Source organism: Taudactylus pleione, unplaced genomic scaffold (genome assembly GCF_031769625.1).
Source record: "Taudactylus pleione unplaced genomic scaffold, aTauple2 ptg000006l, whole genome shotgun sequence".
Lineage (NCBI taxonomy): Eukaryota > Metazoa > Chordata > Amphibia > Anura > Myobatrachidae > Taudactylus > Taudactylus pleione.
Genome location: NW_028284409.1, coordinates 11,519,521 through 11,539,744, shown reverse-complemented (window position 1 = coordinate 11,539,744; position 20,224 = coordinate 11,519,521). Strand labels below are relative to the sequence as shown.

General features: G+C 42.8%; 1 protein-coding gene across 2 annotated transcripts in view; it reads right to left on the bottom strand.

Moving 5' to 3' along the window:
* The window catches only part of PEX7 (peroxisomal biogenesis factor 7), a 285,580-nt gene that overhangs the window by 101,365 nt on the left and 163,991 nt on the right, over positions 1–20,224 (bottom strand). For both annotated transcript variants that reach the window (XM_088451725.1, XM_088451714.1), the window contains exon 8: positions 10,755–10,810. In XM_088451725.1, the coding sequence (XP_088307851.1) occupies positions 10,755–10,810 (56 nt within the window). The remainder of the gene's footprint in view (positions 1–10,754; positions 10,811–20,224) is intronic.

The window sequence follows — 20,224 nt, the reverse complement described above, 5'->3', positions numbered from 1 at the left end:
GCCGGACGCTCTGACCAGAGTGCTCGCTCTGAATCAGGGCCCTCCTCCCTAAAAATGGAGTGGCCTCCTGGCCGCTTGTATAGCTGTGGGTGACCACCCACAGCTATAGCGAGTGGCCATGATGATGGTCGCGATGGTCTTTGACTATCGCGACCATCGGGCTTGCGATGAGACCCTGCGGCAGGGTCTCGCTGCCGCAAGCCCAGGAGTGATTTTGGCTCTATCAGAGCCAAAATCACTCCCACTGACATCATTACTCATGTCCGTGGGGCCGGACTCAGACGGTAGGCGTTCCCATGGGAACGCCTCCGTCTGGCAGCCACGCCCCCGGCACGCCCACCAAAGGGTGCGTGCTGTCACTCACCATCGACAGCACGCCCCCTTTGGTGCGAGACCCCAAGCTACGTATTCCTCGTTGCTCGCTGAGTCTCGCGCATGCGCACGACGGAGCTCCCGCCTTCGTGCGCATGCGCCCAACATCGACCCGTTTGCGAGCGTCCTTCGCTCGCGAGCGGGTCTGAATGACCCCCTTAGTCCGCAAACGTGTTAGTCCGCAACCATCAATTTTACTGAATGTGCCAACTTTTTAGTTGTTTCAAATATACCCAATTATTGGCCCATCTATGTAGTAAGAAAATTCTGAGTTCCAAGTTACTAATCAGAACTTTTATAAAAATAAAAAATATATATTAACATGGTTGCGGACTAACCTTTGGCACCATGGGTAGATATAAAAGAAAGTATACATAACTATTTTAACTCCAAAAGTCTTAAAGCAACATTATAGCCTTCTTTACACCAATCATGGGTATGCATCTTGTGAGGGAAATATGAATATTCATGATGTTTATTACATTGAAATGCATGACATTATTAAAATTCTTATAACATTTGTGAAATTAATATGTAAGGAAAAAGGAGACCAGTTTACTAAACTAGAATAAATTGCCTTTCCCAAAATATATAACACTTCAATATTCAATAAAAATGTTCATGTTGCAACTTTGTCCACCTTAATGTGGAATTGCCCTTCAGCTATTCCACTCTATAATTCCTTCACTGGCTCCAATTTGCGTCCAGAATTTTGTTAAGCAGCTCACTATGACCTACAAGGCCCCCATTACCTCTTTCCCTCCATATACCTGTGACCTCATCACAAGATACACCCCAGTTTGGCCACTCTGCTACGTCTCTGACTTTCAACTGCCTCAGGGCCTGATTCAGAGCCGGACGCAATTAGCGCTCGCTCGTCCAGAAAATAAGGGTGGCTATTCAAATGAACCGTTCGCTCTTTGCGGTCTGTTCACGCCTCTAGGTCTGAACGAGCGAACAAAACTTGCGGTAATTTTTTGGATAAATACACCCCCTGGCCGCTCGCATCCTACGTCATGTCCGCTATTTATTAGATTAATCGAGTACATCGACCAGCGTATGAACTGCTCGCTATTCTGGTTGGTTTTTGCTACCACAATCTTGCGAGCAGTTCTGGCTATAAAATAACCCAGTGACGTGGTTAATGACGCTGCTGTTTTAATTATGCACACCCATAAAACGCCCGTTTTGACCTTTAAGCACGCCTGCGTTCGGATCTCCACTCCCCGTTTCAAGCACCTTCCCCTGTTACCACCCACATACGCCTCATTCTGTCACTCAAATTATCAGGCATTTGCTATTTTGCGAGCACATGAATTTCGACCGCACTGACTGGTTCGCGCATGCGTATAACGATCCGTACGCATGCGCAGTTGGGCAAACATCGCTCGGAGCGAACGAGCAGCCGCTTACGAGCGGCTCTGAATCAGGCCCCCAGTCTCTTGTAACCTCCTCCTAATCCCATCTCCAAGACTACTCCCATGCTAGTCACCACCTATGGAACGCTTTGCCCAGACTCTCCTCCTTAACTCATGTCTGTAAAATTGTCATGGCACCCTATAAACATTGATGAGAATTCTTTCATATATAACTTAAATGATTTCGATTATTTTCCATTAATAACTGTTAATTAACAATGACTGTAGAAAATGTGAATATTTATGATTCTGGGAGAATATAAAACCTCCTCCTTGTATATTCACTTTCACATAGGAAATACGTATACATGCACACGAAACATAAAATATCAACTACCAACTTAAACAACCTTAAAAAGTTGTAGTTTCCATATTTCATACATTAACAATGAATTAGCACAATTCTGTGTTGTGCCGATGACTGTAGAAAAAATGGGCAAAATCCACCATGTTGGAAGTTCTCGATTCGCTGATTCCAACCCAAAAATGGACTGAATGGGCACGTCGAGGATTTCTAAAGCTGGGTACACACTAAACGACTGTGTACCCAGAGATGCAACCCACGACCCCAGCGCCGATGGGCCAATATATATCAGGCGATCCGTATACACTGGGCGTTCCGGTGCCCGACCACTCGATATGCCGGCCCCCGCATAGCGCTGCATAGGATGACTCAGCCACATCGCCTGATCTTCCTACATGTACAAAAGATCAGGTGATACTGCTGACGACCCCACGGGAGCGCGCTACACGATGTAGTGCATACACTGCACGATATTGATATTTTGACGTTCCGATGCATCGGAGTCAGCCAAATCGTTACCAATATTGTGTAGTGTGTAGGGGCCTTAACATGTTGGATTTTGCAGATAAACAGAGAATCGGAGATCGGGGAATCAGGCTTGTTGATGTAAAGGCTGCTTAAGTTGTTACATTTCATTCTGTTACCCTGATATAACAGCTTACAACCATATTCTTTTTACTCCTTGTGCTCCCACATAATTCACCAATGATCTGTGAAGCATCTCCCCCTAATGTTTTATATAAATTCCCTCAATTGTTCTTGTAGATACTGTTCTGAAACTAAATCAACCCCAGAAAACTACTCCAAAATGTTATTGCACAGGTCCCCAGTGTGTCGATCCAAATATGTAATATACTCCAAGACTGAAGCAGTTATATGGGCACGAGTAATTGAATCCTTTGGGAGTCACCAATATTTACCAGCAGCAAAAGTGTATGTAAAATAATAAACCTCTGTCCTCTTGGAAACTCTTACTGAGTTGCTTGCTGTCAGGTATAGGATTACTATACCTACATGGGCCTTTTAATACCAGACACTGTAGAAGAGATATACTGTCGTATATATTAAAAAATGCATTAATTATATATACTTAAATTTGCATAATCCAGAGAAAAAAGTACCCTACTAAATCAGCTGTAGGCTATATTTGTCTCAGATTTGTCAAGCATGAGACTACGGAACAGTCAATACTTGAGGGGTGCACAGTGCACTGAACACCAGTCGATGCTTAACAAACTAATTGTTTTAATGGAGGTTTCCTGTAGTTCTAAAAAAAACAATCACTAAATGACAAATGATATTTGTGCACTTTGGCAATTAGTAAGAAATGCTGACAACCCTGAATAGAATGGAGTAAGTCACTCAGACTAATTATTTTATTTAAAAGTGAATGCCTGCAATGATGAGAATGAAATATTAAGGAACATGTGAGAGATAAGAGCTGCCATTTATATCCTTTTCTGTCAGCTGGCAGACTAAGGGCCTGATTCAGAGATCGACGCTAAAGCGATTTTTACGCAGAACGATGGATTGTTGCCATTGCGCATGCGTGTGAGCAATTGGTTTGCGATTATGCATGCACAGAGGATCCATTCGCAAAGTGAGTGGCAGGTAGTCAGCGTTTGGGAGGTAAGGGGGTGGCGGTCAGAAAAAGCCAGGCTTGTCTTACCATATAAATGCTGTTACATGGGTGTGCATAAATTAGCCATTGCGATTACACACTGAGCATGAGAGCCCTCAGCGTGTCAGGAGAGCTGCAGTGTTTGTGGCTGGTCAGACTTGCTGCGAGGGCATGCCTGCTCGATGTGCGTCGATGTTACCGATATTTCCGCAGGTATGCGACGTCGTACGCAGATGAGAAGGCAGCGGTGGGTGTGCTTATGCTCAAGTAAGATTTGCTATTAGCATATTTTCGTAGCTGTGTTCCGTGCGAAACCGCAGCTGTGATCGCATTAGAGTCCATCTCTGTATCAGGCCCTAAGTGCAAGGAAACTGCATCCCTTTCTCTATTTGGTTAAGATAAAGGCAAGTTTTCCTTTAGCTCAAGGCTATGTATTGCCCTAATGCACCTGTTCTCATGGCAAGGCGCATGGATGTAGTGCAAGTCAAGACGGTGATGAGCTAGATCAGGTCATTCTATGCAGAGTACAGGCAAAGTGCATCCATGTCATGCTCCCACAGGCAAAAGCAAAAATGTGGTATTCGGAATGTGATTATTTTAATGAATTATTGGAAAGGGTGTATGGGGCAGTTGGAGTGTTCCATGATCATTATTTTATTATATGTATACACAAATAAAACTAATAACCAAATTAAGAGAAAATGTTAAAGACAAATACAGGCTGTGACCATCTGTGTGAGCATGGCCAGATAGGGAAATGGTCCTTCTAGCACCATAATCTGAGCTGCTCTAGTTATATACAACATTCCCAGAAAACTGTATGACCTTTTCCTGTGCCGGATCTCATTACGTTTTATCACCCATTCTCCATGGAATGGAACATTAGCGATGTATGAATGATTTTACTGCAATCAGTACACGAGGCACTCATTATAAATATAAACTAAATTCTGAGTAACATGAGATATAAACCTGATATTGACTTTCAATGTTCTCTAGCGATTAGAGATGGCAGACATGTAGGCCAGAGGTTTCCAAAATCTGTCCTCAAGGCACCCTAACGGACCAGGTTTTAAGGATAACCATGATTGGGCATAAGTGACTTAATTAGTACAACAGTCTTTTGATTTAAATATCTCCGCTCAACCATAGGTATCCTTAAAACCTGGAGCATTAGGGTGCCTTGAGGACTGAGATTGGGAACCTCTATCTCACTATAACAGGTGGACCTAGTGAGCTCAACTGTCATTGCTGTTGCTATCTCTGTTCCTCCTTTAGTTATATGCGCTGCATACTTCATAACAAGATCCACCAATCATCACGATGAACCACCATCCTGGCTCTGTATCAAGCAGTGTCAATGGAAGTAAATAAAAGCATCAGATACAAAGCTACCCCAAGCTGGTGGATAACTTCTATAGTATTTGTGCACTGTATAGAGCTCTTTAACCACTTAACTGACAAGATTTTTCCTCCAAAAGTAGTCAGAATACCGCAGCATCACTGCAAAGGAGCGGACAAGCAGCAGGAAATCCGTTCTGCACATATGCAGAACAGATTTCCTCCTTGAAAACCAGGGGCTGCAAAGGGTGGCACGCAGCTGAAGCACAGTTGGCTGCCATGCGACCACACCAGTTAAGTGGTTAAGAAATCAACCTTTTTTGTAAATTTTGAAAACTATAAACAAATACAGTGATATTAATCCCTAAATATCATATCTCAATACAAAACTAAGTGTATATTTATATTATTTTATCCCCATATACAACACAGTAAAACTTTTTATTTCCGTATATGTTAAACTGTTGCGCATACCTCAAAAGTGCTGTCGCTACCTGCTTTCAATATCTTACTATGAGATCTATGCACTAAGCCTTGGAGAGCGATTAAGTGGATGGAGATAAAGTACAATCCCTGAAGACGGGCATGCATCCGAAACCTTGGATTAAAGTTTGATATTTTTGCATCACACACACACACTTATGTATCTGATGTATGGTACAGATGTGTCTACATACATCTATACTCCGTGCGCTACAAGTTGCGTTACACATAACGCGGGAGTTCCTTATATTCGGGTGCCATTTTACCTTCAAATGCATTTTATTCGCAAAGCGATGCATGTAGGTTGCACAAGCAGCTTCTGTTGGTTAAAATGATATGCAGCATGTCTATATTCTGTGTGCATGCAGATACACCAGCAGTCTAACAGAGAATATAGACATGTCACATGTTATTTTAATCAGCAGAGGCTGCTTGTGTGTCCAATACACGAATATGCAATTTAGACACATTTGAAGGTAAAAAGCCGCATAAAAAGATGCTCAGCACTACTAAGTCACGCCACGGCATGGCATGACTAGAAGGGCTATTTAACGCGCAAGGAGGCTAGATGCATGAGAACACATCTGACCATACAAAAAGTCTATATTGTAAAGTCAATTATGTTATGTAATGATGTACACACAATGCTTGACCCTGACCTTCCAAAACAACAGATTTTTCCTTACTTCTGTTGCGCCCAGCAAAACTCATCTTTGAAGGGAAAATGCATATATGATACTTAGACTGGCGTTTAGATGCCAATTCTGAATTATTGCACAAGCCAATCCATTACATAAAGATCAAAATGTACATATACTGTATACACACACATCTAACAACATTCTGAAAATAGGAATCAGGGGACATAGCCACGGCACACTGGGACTGTGGCTGCATCATGGTAGCGTGTTCATGCCCCCTTGGGCAAGGCTGGCGCTACCATTTGTAAGCTGCGTAAGGGCGCCGGCCCCTGGAGGGCGCCACTCAGTCTCAAAAAAAAAAAAAAAGAACGTGGTCTCTGAAAAGGACATCTTTGTTTATAGTGAGCTGGCAGCGGGTCTAATCAGCTGGCCCTGACCACACTGTGACTGTCTCTCGATCACTAAACCTCACAGTGCCAACAGGTCTCTGCTTGTGTGGCCACCTGGAGGGTGAGCAGTGGCGCTGAGGTAGGGGGGGGGGGGTCTCCTGGCTTGTTGGAGGGGCCTGGGTCAGCTGCTTAGGTGGACATTGTGGAAGCTCCTGTTTGCAGCTAAAGCCTCATGCTTGGCACTGTAATTATTGATGCCTCAAGTAGCCAGTCAGACTGCAGTGCACAAAGTTATCAAATAGAGGGCCTGATTCAGACCTGTTCGCTATTTGCGGTCGTTCGTTCAAAAACAAGGGGTGGCTATTCAAATGATCCGTTCGCAAATTGCAGTCTGTTCACACCTCTAAGTCTGAACGAGCGAGCAATACATACGCTCGTTTATTTGTTAAAAACGCCCCCTGGCCGCTCGCACCATACGTCATGTCCGCTATTTATTAGATTAATCGAGTACATCGACCAGCGTATGAACTGCTCGCTATTCTTGTGGCTGGTTTTTGCTACCACAATCTTGCAAGCAGTTCTGGCTATAAAATAACCCAGTGACGTGCTCAATGACGCTGCTGTATTAATTATGCACACCCATAAAACGCCCGTTTTGACCTTTAAGCACGCCTGCGTTCTGATCTCCACTCCCCATTTTCAAGCACCTTCCCCTGTTACCACCCACATACGCCTCATTCTGTCACTCAAAATAGCAGGCATTCGCTATATTGCGAGCACATGAATTTCGGCCGCACTGACTGGTTCGCGCATGCGTATAACGATCCGTACGCATGCGCAGATGTGCGAACATCGCTCGGAACGAGCGTACTGCCGCTAGCGAGTGGCTCTGAATGAGGGCCAGAGTTAGCAATATGTCGGTTATTTTGTTGTAGTCTCACAGCTACAACTTTCTATATCCTCTTTTTATTGGATATGACATTGATGAAGGGTCAGGGTTACAGACTGAGCTCTTCACCATTTGCTTTTAGAGATACTACTTATAAAGCCATCCTGACTGAAGTAACATGTTCTAAATGTACTGTAATATAATATGGCTATTATAATGAGAAGAGGGGACTGTACAGTGGCTGGGTCAATTGCTGAGGGGTACATTGTCCCCCTTTGCAGAGCTGCACACAGTATTTTTTATAACTTTTATTGGGGCATGGATGTGTGACATAATGTATTAAGGCACAGCTGTATGGCATATAAAGAATTTAGGGCACATTTGTGTGGTATATGTATTGGGACATTGTGTGGCATATTTATGAATTGGAGGCACAACTATGTTGCATACAATACATTTTGGGCATAGCTATATGGCATATTATGTATTTGGGGCACAACTATGTGGCATATTATGCATTGGAGGCATTGATGTGTAGCATAATTATGAATTGGGGATACAGTTATGTGGCATATAATGAATTTGTGGCAGAGATGTGTTGCATATTATGCAATGGGGCAGTGTGGCATTATGATTGTGAGGCTCTGCTGTGTGACATATGAGTTGGGGCATTTCTATATAGTATATTATGAATTTAGGACACTTCTGTCTGGTATATTATAAGTGTGGGGCTCTGATGCATGGCATATCATGAATTGAAAAGGAACAGGGGCGGGAGGTTGAAATGGTGCAACCTTGGATCGGCCCTGTCCATGGGAGTGCTGTAGTGCTAGGCCACCCTCAACCTCACTCTATTTCTCCTAAAATACCCTTAAACAGGCACTTGTGTCCGCTGCATGTGTCACCCAGTTACTACAGACATACAACCAACCTTCCACAAGTCAGGATGAACTTAACAACCAAAGAAAAATTGGGCCCTCCAATTGGGACTGTCCTGACAAAAATGCTGACAGTTGGGAGTATGTATGTATACATATAAATGTACTGTTAGATGTCAGAATCTGGATTTCTAAAAAAAACAAAAAACAAAAAATGTTCTTTAAAAAAAAAACATTAGGTGTATTGTACTGAAAGAAAAAAAATCTAGAGAAGTAAATGGTTTTATTACCATGAAAATATAAGTACGATTTGGTTTCATCTTTGGCTTGTATTAATATATAGTGTGCTGACAATAAGTCAATGAAAATCATTGTAAATGCCTATATTAAATGTGGTGAAGGTAACATGAAGTCACCATTCCTAGCATGAAAGGAGCTGTGAATGGCATTCACTAACTAACTAGGCACTATTCATTCCAGCGCAATCAGATTATGGAAAATAGCAGTTTTGAGATAGTAATAGTTCATATGTGGATGACACATTAAACACAAGTTTACAAAGTTCTATGCATGTCAGGCCTGACTCTGCGATGAACACTTCTGTGACCCTTCCTCTGTACTGCTGTGGTAGCTTGTGTTCTAGTTTATGCTAATGTAAACTCAGCCCGTGTGTGCTGACTACCTGTGTGCCTGCATGTGGAAGTCCCTCCCATCCACTATTTTTATGTCCACAGCTGTCATCATTAGTACCAGGATTAAAACCCACCCCGTGCTGGGTGCAAAAGAAACAAGCGTCAAATCTTCGTTCGTGCACTGTGAAGAGCACTGAAGTCAACTTACACGCCGACATAAATCCCTTAACACTCCCACGAGATGGCAGAGTCCGTATTTCACTGAAAGAATGCTCTGTGGATGGATGGATGGATGGACAGGTCAATCTCTACGCAGTTGCAAACGCCATCCGTGTGTGTACGGCTGGTCCGGTGCATATGCAGTGGATGATTTCTTTGCACAGCACATGCCATATGTACATATATATATTTCTGCACTTACACGTCTAACCAACTCAGATCAGGCCCACAATCGGCACACAGTTAATAAAGGGCAATATCTAGATAGCAGATTACTATGCGATATAGTGACAGACAACAGTACTCTGATAATGCATTTAGATCAGTTTGTTTATATTATGCAGCATTTTCATTCATGTGTGGGGTTGCTTCTCAGCCAAGGGAGTGGGATCACTCACAATCTTGCCTAAGAACACAGCCATGAATAAAGAATGGTACCAAAACATCCTCCAAGAGCAACTCCTCCCAACCATCCAAGAACAGTTTGATGACTAACAATGCCTTTTCCAGCATGATGGGGCACCTTAAGGCAAAAGTGCTAACTAAGTGGCTTGGGGAACAACACATCAGAATTTTGGGTCCATGGCCAGGAAATTCCCCAGACCTTAATCCCATTGAGAACTTGTGGTCAATCCTCAAGAGGCGGGTGGACAAACAAAAACCCACAAATTCTGACAAACTCCAAGCATTGATTAGGCAAGAATGGGCGGCCATCAGTCAGTATGTGGCCCAGAAGTTGATAGACAGCATGCCAGGGCAAATTGCAGAGGTCTTGAAAAAGAAGGGTCAACATCGCAAATATTTACACTCTGCATAAACCTAATGTAATTGTCAATAAAAGCCTATGACACTTATGAAATACTTGTAATTTTACTTCAGTATACCATAGTAACATATGATAAAAAGGTCTAAAAACACTGAAGCAGCAAACTTTGTGAAAACCAATACTTGTGTCATTCTCAACACTTTTGGCCGTGGCTGTACATCCAATGTGTCACCTGGAAAAATGTGTACAGCAGCTCCTGTCAGAGAAAATGACCTGCTAAGGAGCTCTTTGGTTAGCATAGTACATCCAATTAATAATATACATGGAGAGGAGACATACTTACCGACTTTTTATGAATCCTTCCCGAGAGCAGCTCGTACAGGAGATGTTGTTCTCATCTTCAGGGGGGGCAGGCCACACTATATCTGTCATTAGGCCCCGCCCCTTTACAGGAAAAGCCCACGAGTCGCGGGTCTGCGAGCAGGAGATGGGGCTAAATGACGCGATTTAGGTCCTTTAGTCCCGCCCCTCCCCACGGACCCGCAAATTTCTCATAAAATCTCCCCATCCTGCCCACTTCACTAGGAAGTAGGCGGGATGCGGGAGATCTGCCTACTCTTTTGGGGGTGCGGGGGGATACCAGAAAAATAATGAGCCTCCCGCAACTCCTGGGAGAGTAGGCAAGTATGAGAGGAGAGTAACAGGAAAAGACACAGTACACTGGTCAGGTATGAACAAATTATTTAAAATACTTTGTTTTCAGTACTGAGATTAAATTGTGATAATGTTCAAAAATCGTACCTGACGGTGAAATCGTAGGAACACGATGCCAAAACAGTTCCATGAAAGGGTGAAAACTAAAAGAGAAAAAACAGAAATAATTGCTTAGCTAGACAAGAATGGCAACTACTTTTGTTACAACATTTTATAAGTAGATTAAGGCCCCCATACATCAGAGATAGATTGCAGCAATCGTGCAATTTGCAATCGATTGTGTATAAAAATATTTCCCTTTTTCAATCGATTGTGGCATTTCTGCAATCGATTTAAAAAGGGAAATATTTTTATACACAATCGATTGCAAATTGCAGGATTGCTGCAATCAATCTCTGATGTATGGGGGCCTTTACATGAAATCAAAGGCAGCATGAGATCTGCTATAACTTCCTACAGGTGCCAGTTTATAAGCAACCAGATAAGTATAGGGGAGGATGTACAGTATTAAGCTTGTGTTTAAAGATTGTTAAAGGTTGGCCCTGCTTCACTCTCTATTGAGGCATAAACAGGTTATTGATGAAATGTTGATGAACTGTATCAAAATAAGCTTTTGCCAAAGAGGGATTCACCTTTCCGGCAAATCGTACTCTCCCTCTCTCAGACTCTGTGACCAGCGCTTGCAGTAATACTAACATTTGGGCGCCCAAAGTGTTGACTTCTCGCATATTTTTGCTTGCCACCTCAATGTGGAGCGAGCAAAAATGTGTCTGCCAATGACTATGTGCGCCCAAACGGAGCAACAATGGAACTGCTTTTTCGGGCGCCCATTAATTAAGGCGTCCTATAAAAATATTTAATCACCCCACAGTCCCTCTGGTTGGCAGGTCAGTGAATGGGCATTTTTATTTGTTTTATGCTGAAGTTACAAATAAAATATATATTCGTTGTAATTCATTTTCACATCAAGTTTTGTGTTCCAATTCTGTGGCGTATTTTGTAGTTAAAATAAACATAAACTAACTACAAAAGATAACAATTCTCCAAGAGTTAGTGAAACTCAGAAAAGGAGATAAATGATGAAAGTTAAACCAGATGCGACGAACGACATATTGTGCGGTCCGTACACATTGCACGATTTGGTGTCCGACCGCCCGACATGTCGGTCCCCCGCTGCATCCAAATGCATGGGGTCATTAGTCAGATCCTCAGATTGAGCAGCATGTACAGCAGATCTGAGGATGCAATGGACGACTCCGCAGGAGCGCGCATAATACGTACACACTGGACGACTTGAACGATTTGTCGTTCGATCCGTCAGAAAAAAACAAATCGTTTAAAAGAATTGTCTAGCTTAAATGTAACCCCAAACAGGGTCTTTGCTCAACTGTGCATAACAGAGGAAAATGCAGACATATGTCATGTCAGCTATTGTACATCTCTGCCTGTCTGGTCCTGGCCATGCTCTGATGACATCACACGTGTCCCTCTCATTTCCTGCCCACTACCTATTGTATTGTGAGAGGATTATTACACCTCAACACAACGGACAGGAAACCTCTATGAAGAGCTACTGTACAGTACAAAGGTTACGGGAAACAAAAGACAATTAATAGCACCTATACCAAATGGTAAACTCTGTAAATGAACTATCAAAATAATAAATATGGGGTAAATTCCCATATAACAAGATATTTTTATACATATCTCCTGAATATTTCAATTAGATAAATACATGAGATCATAATATACAGGGAAAAGAGTTCCTTTAACACTGAATTCTGAAATGCCCAGAGTTAAACATTAACACAAAGAAAGAAATCTGTTACTATTTTTGCTAGCAACCCATAAGTTATATATTGACAGCTGCAATGCCCTGAGCATCATGTAAAATTAGTTCTGTGATGCTATGCCCTGTATTGTTTAATTAGAGCCATGTGATATACTTATACTGATGTACTTGACCATAACAAATGTCTTTAGTCAAACACTGTACTGGGTATATTTAAACAACTAAGATACTTAAGCAGGGTACACATTAAACGATGTGCAAACGATTATCGTCAACGATTTCCCTTGAACTGCCGGACAAACGATATATAGTGCAGTGGTCTCAACGTTATTTGAGATGTGAGCTACTTTAGAAAAATGAAACCTCCTGAAGAGCTACTGTACCAAAATTGTAGAAAAAAATAATCTGGCTAATAACCGAACAATTGAAGGTCATTTATTGAAAATAAAATAAAAATGCATTTAATTATTACAGTGATCTTGTTGTAGTTTGTAAATAAAATTTAAGCACAGGCACATTTCACTATTAATTACTGGCTCCAAGGAGATACGTGCAGTAGAGGAGCAAAATATATAGGCAGGGCTGCTGTGTAATTTCCCGGCAGGGCTGGGCGGGAGTAACTCATTCCACCATAGTGTAGACGCTGTGGGTGGAACCACGGGGAAGCACATCAGGTGATTGCTGTAGAGGCTGCGGAAATCACCTGAAGTGCTTCCCTGTGGCTCCCACCGTCGATGCCATGGCGGAGCACACGTCAGAGGTCACTTCCTCCTAGTTCACTCGGCAGTACAGCAGCTAGGTGAGATAACAAAATTAAGACCGCAAGCTACGAGTAGCTCGTGGGCTAATGGTTGGAGACCACTGATATAGTGCATACACACTGTGCAATCTAACAAACGACGGAACGTTATATCGTGCATTGTTTGGTGGTTAGATTGTTAACTACAGAATGTTAACATATCACTTGGTCGTCCGGTAGAATGTACACACTGCACAATGTGGTAAAAATCATTGAGATCCTCAGATTTAGCAGCATGTAGGGCCGACCAAAAGATGCGATAAACGACTTACAGGAGCGCGCGATAGTGCGTACACACTGGACAATTTGAACGATTTGACGTTCCGATCCGTCGGAAATTGTCCAAAATATCGCTTAGTGTGTACCTTGCTTTACACCAGAAACATTTAACTGACAGAGCAAATGTTTCTCAGTTCATGAATTGACTGAAGATGACCACACCAATGCTTTAATTAGGGCCTAACAGTCAGATCTCATCTGGCCAGCCACATGTGTGGGCAATTTGAAGCATAATCCTTTTGCTTAAAATGGTTATCTTTTCTTATTTACTGTGCTTGAGTAGAGTGTACAGTACTTCAGTAGTGTCACATGTACATATTAATTAGTAAGTATTATGGTACCATATAAGGGTCATTAAGGCTTTGATTCAGAGAACAGTAAAACCAAATTTAAATACATCAATTAACTGCAGTTATTAAGTGTGTTTCAATTTTATGATTGTTCTCTCATATTTGCCTTCCTGCAGATGGAGTGACCTATGCATTCCCACTTGATTTTGTGTATAAAAAAAAGCCTTTTTATTGCAAACTAGCTGGGATACCCAGCGTTGCCCGGGTTGAAGACTGGACCCTGAAGTAGACCTGCATCACTTATTTGTTTACATTGTCCTCTAACCCCATTCCATTGATCCTGAAAAGGTCCCCACTGTTTGCACAATGCATGCAAACAGTGGCGTAACTACCGTGGGTGCAAGGAGTGCAGCTGCTATGATGCCTGAGCTGCCTCTGTGACCCGACGCTCCCCCTGGGCCCGCTACAAGTGGGAATAGAGGAACACAGTCACAGGTGAGACACAGTGGATTAGTACTAATAGAACTAAGCTGAATTTAGAGTGCGCTTGGTGCAGATCCTGAGGTATTGCTGGCACAGGAAAGAAATAACACGAGACAGTACTTGATGATGGTATTGAGTACACACTCTGCGGTTTTAGACACAGCACAGTCACAGAGCAACGGTATCACGAGATGGTACTAGGTGAGGGTACAAAATACACACACTGTGGTTTTAGTCACAGCACTGTCACTGGGAGATGGTATCACGAGATGAAGGTACTGCGGAAGAACACTAGGAATAGCTCTGACAAGAGAGGAGCACGGAACCTGGAACGTAATAACGGCAAGCTTACACCAGAAGAAACAACGTTGTCCAGAGCCCTTTTATATACCCTAAGGTAGCAGTCCATTGGAGGACAGCGTCAGCTGACAACAACCACGCTACCATTGGGTAAAGGGTCAGTCAGGTGACGAAGACTGTCATGGCTGCGCCCATGACGGCAACAGCAGCAACCAAGTCACAGAGCAGCACATGGATGTCCAAGTGGTCTAAAGGCAGAATCCTAAGCACGTCACTCGCCGCCGCACTTGACGTCTGACCGTTAAAGAAGTCAGGGGAAAACTGCGCTAGGGCGAGAAACAGACGATCCTAGGCTGCAACCTGACACAAGTCCGCGAGCTCCGATTGGCTTGTGACCGGCGCCAGATTCAATTTACGCTGGGACTGCCTGTCCATGTCTGCCACTGACTGCCTGTGCGCCAGCTGTAATTAGCTGACGGCCTGGCCTCAAATCCACACCTAAATGTAAAACCATGTTAATTATTGCAGTCTATTATAGATATTTTGATCATTTGTATTCTTAGTGCTTATAGTGTGAACCTGCTCCTCCCCCCTCTGCTTTTTGCTGTAGAACTACTGGTCTCAGCATGTTAGCACCTATTATCATGTTTAATATTAGGATGTGCAGCCCAGCCCCTCCCATTTCCCGTGTGTGCGTATTTAAGGTACATTCTGAAGGTGAGACCCCTTCTTTGGGCTAGCACTCTTCCTGCCTGCCCCAGGTGATTTTAACTGGTATGGGTCCTTGCATTGCAGTACACACATTTAATGGGCTCTATGATAGGTAAGTCCTTGATAAATTAATTAGTGTGTTAGTATTAGAGATGTTAGGGACCCACCTGTATAAGGTTCACCGTGACGTGGTAGGTGGGAAAACATCTTTGGCCAAACATGTACTAAGAAACCTTACATTTAAAACCATGTTAATTAATGCAGTCTATTTTAGATATTTTGATCATTTGTATTCTTAGTGCTTATAGTGTGCACCTGCTCCTCCCCCCCCCCCCCCTCTCCTTTTTTGCTGTAGAACTACTGGTCTCAGCATGGTAGCACCTATTATCATGTTTAATATTAGGATGTGCAGCCCAGCCCCTCCCATTTGCTTAGTGTAAGAAACATTAAAGGCTCTAAACTACTTACATCTATGGTCCTTTACAAACCACCCTGTCCAGCACAAATTCTGTGCAAAGCCCCTTCTTGTTGCACAAATGCAGGCACAGACATCACAATTAAGCACTGCATCATGCCATGACAATGGATCCCGAGCCTCCAAAGGCATGGTTTGGGCACTTACTAAAATCCTTTCAACTACCGGAAAACTTGGGGTAAGATTTTTAATGAACATTTGTGGCATAACAAAAATTTTATTGAGAAAATTATACATTTCTCAGACTGTTATATTTTGGTTATAAAGTTGTAAACACATTTTAAATGTGCTTCACAATTGAGTCATTTACATGTATACATTGCAAGTTTAATAAATGTAATTTGCATAGCAACTAGAGGATTCATTGTATTCTCTAGGTATGTTATATGCAGCCAATTCTCACTGTGTGTATTCTAATGCACACTGGACTGGAGAAAATGTTCATGCAGTTCTTGTATTGGCATAAACCATGTGTCTTGCATTGGTTTATTACCAGTTTCAAAAGTTACAGAATGGTTACTATTGGCAAATCAAAATTAGGAACATTCATGCTCTGATTTAAGGTTTAATATAATCACGTCAACAGGTTATATTCTATTGGCGATCTTTCATGAAGTACGACTGTAGCATTACTGGCCATAAGTAGTTTTCCTATTGGTTGTGATTGCAGTCCTCCATTACACTGTAAATTGGAAGACAAACCATATAATCAATGATTTATTGTTCATATTTTCTCAGGCACAGATCAGCCTGAACAGTTCTAACTTATATGAGCATGTAATGCAAGATATTCCAAGTGATACAACTCTACCATGGCTCACTATCAACTAAAAAAAAAAATAGAGGGTTTTTATGACACTCATTTGTTCTTTAGCTGCATTCAGACTACCAAACATTGACAATTTTACATTTAAAAATGCGCATAAAAATGTCGGAACCCCTACATGAAGCAATAGCAGTTCTAGTTCCATTATTCTGTCTGTAGCTCTTCCATAAAAGATAAAGGTGATAAATTGCTAGTGACATATCAGCTAGCATTAGATCAGCATTAAAAGTGATTTCTTACTACAGAGAAACATTGCGGGAGGGAGAACATGGATCAGAAAAAAAGTAAAAAGCTAGAAATATAAAATGACAGGCTTAAAAACTAATACCCATCACCCTTACGTCCCACAAAGTAACATCACTATTCTCTGCAAGAATGCCCTGCAGAATATGTGTGATCCCAGGCCAGCAAAAATGTGCCAGCACCCCAATTTGTGTCTCTACCTATTCCACACCCTGTGTCACTTATACCCCTTTTACACCAAAGTCCCAGGTCTGAACCGGGATTTGGAACACGGTTCCAACCCGGATCAGACCCGGGACAGACCCCCTTTTACACCAAGACACCGGACCCGGGTCAGCACTGACCTGGCTCTCCGAAGCAGGTGAGCAGCACTTCTCCACCTCCACCTCCGCGACCATCTTACCTTACTCCGCAGCGGTCAGGAGACAGGGAGGGCGGGTGGGGTGCGCTGCTCAGTTCTGGTCGGCCCAGCAGTGGACGCTTGGAGATGATGTCATCTCCAAGCGCCACTGAAGCCGGCCAATTGGGCTGCATGCGGCGTGACCCGGGTCATCATGACCTGGATCGTGCCGTTTACATTGCAGGGTGACACGGGAACGATCCGTGCTCAACCCTGCAAGCTACCCGGGTCGGGTCCCCAGGTCACTGGACCCAGGTTGATCCGTTTTACACTGACTAAAATCCCGGGTTGATGCGCGTTCACGTGCATCAACCCGGGATTTTTCAGTCAATGTAAAAGGGGGTACACTCCCACTGCAAGGATTTGGAATATAGGTTAAAAAACAAACAGGATGCAAAAACTAAAATATATCTTTGGCCATATAATTCTGTCAGACCTTTAAGGGAATCGATTTGTGATTCTAGAAATTCAGTGGCATGAATTTGCAAATTTGTATGCCACTAACAGTTGGTGGAACACAAGAAGACAATCAGCAAGCATCAACAATAATTCTGTATATAGCCATACAGTAAGACATTTTTCCTGGATCATTTTAGAGAAAAACATTTGTGATGTCAGCTATATCAGTGGTCTGGACATAACAACTTTTCCCTTCTGTAAAAATTGAGATGGTGATTTATGACATGCAAAATGTACAATGTGCAGAGCAAAATCAGATTCAGTTCCACTGTGCTCCTATGTGCAAATGTGCCCAGATTTTCTGGCTTCTCAAAGACAAAGTTTAAAGAGCAGATGTGTGCACAGGCCGAGGAGACAATTTAAGAAATTAGGCTATTTCCTTAATTACAGAATAAATGCACTACAAATTTTGTGAAGCAATGGAAAAATTTGATTTCATTTTTCTAGAGCGAAACTAGTGAAATAAGAAAATAAAGATGGCGTGGCTGCATTTTTCAGTGAATACAGCAATTTTCTCTGCTCAAAAGGACTTCAATTTTAAACTAGCTCTGAGCTGGCAGCCACAGGGCATTGTGCTACTTTTAGTAGGACACACATTACACATCTGTGGAGAGGCAAATAAAAATATTTTTGTAAAAAAATCACTGATCAATATTTTTGTTTGAAATATTTCCCTCTAATGTGCATCACACTATACTGGTTTGCAATGACATCAAAGAGAAACTTTTCTAGTCACAGCTGGAGAAGTTAGCTGACACTGCATAGGTGGGTGATTTGGTTAATTTTGATGGTACAGTGGGCCTGATTCAGAGCCGGACGCTATTTGCGCTCGCTCGTTCAGAAAAAGGGTTCGGATATTTAAATTGAGCGCTCGCTCTTTGCGGTCTGTTGACGCCTCTATGTCTGAGCGAGCGAACGAAATATGCGCTCGCTATTTTGTAAAGACACCCCCTGGCCGTTCGCATCATACGTCATCTCCGCTATTTATTAGATTAATCGAGTACATCGAAAGGCGTCTGAACTGCTTGCAGTGCTTGTGGTTGGATTTTCCTACCGCAATCATGCGAACAGTTCAGGCTAAGAGACAACCAAGTGACGTGGCCGATGACGCTGCTTTGTTAATTATGCACACCCTTAAAACGCCCGTTTTGACCGTTTGGCACGCCTGCGTTCGGATCTCCACTCCCCGTTTTCAAGCACCTTCCCCTGCTACCACCCACAAACGCCTCATCCTGTCACTCAAATTAGCAGGCACTCGCTATTTTGTGAACACACGATTTCCGACCGCACTGACTGGTTGGCGCATGCGCATTACGACCCATACGCATGCGCAGATGTGCGAACATCACTCGGAGCGAACGAGCGGCCGCTTACGAGCGGCTCTGAATCAGGCCCAGTATTCACTTTTAAAGGTATGCCAACTATAAAATTGCATTTGCTTTATAAAAGGTGCCTACACACTAGACGATGTGCTCATGATGCGATATCGTGAGCTATTTCCCCGGCAGCCCCCCGGCACTCCAGGACACGATATGGTGCTAAAAGTGTGTCCAATCAGACTTAAGATCTATTGTGCACAAAATCTATCTACTGCACAAAATCATGTATGAGATTGGCAAATCTTGCCTGCAGTAGGCAAGATCTGAAGATGCGAAGTCCAACCAGCAGGTACGCGCATTGGCATCATGAGTGGACACTCACGATTTGGACATATTTTACACGATTTGTCGTTAAGATGTATCGAAATCAGGCGAATCGTGTAAAGTATCTTCTAGTGTGTAGGCACCTTAAGTCCATCACACAGAATTATGTGATTTAGAAGACTTGTTTTTAGGTTATCCCTCTGCATAGGCTATTGCAAGGTTAGAAAATGGTGTCCATCTCTAATGCTGAGCATACACGGCTAGATAAAATGCCTGTCAGACCGACAGACATTTTATCTGGCAGCCCGCAGATGTCAGCTGCATATACTGTGAGATATCTCACAGTGTATTAGCCCAGACATCTGCGTTCCGTCCCCGGTGGAGGGGACATTTCACTGTTCCTTCCATGGGAAGGAACACAGGAAATGTCTGTCTGTCATACACAGTGCCCGATGCGGCCGACATTTTAACTCACAAATATTTCGTCGGACGAGCATGCTGGTTGATTCGGCATGCCCGACTGAGCGATATTTAACCCTCGGTCGCCTGCACACACGCTACAATAATTGGGGCAAACCACGGATATCGGGCGGATCGCCCCAATAATTGTAGCGTGTATGCCCAGCTTAAGACTGCTTCTCTTGGAATTACAAGATTGACAGACTGCTACTACAATAAGCAACTCCTTTATACAAGAAAGACACAATCTAGCCACATGAATATGATTATTAAAATCTCTTAAATAAAACTTAATGTAGACAAAAAAAAACTACAAAAAAAAGATGTGCATTAATGCATTTAACGCTTTAAAATGCAAACTAATAGATTTAAAAATATGAAGATAGTAGTACAGTATG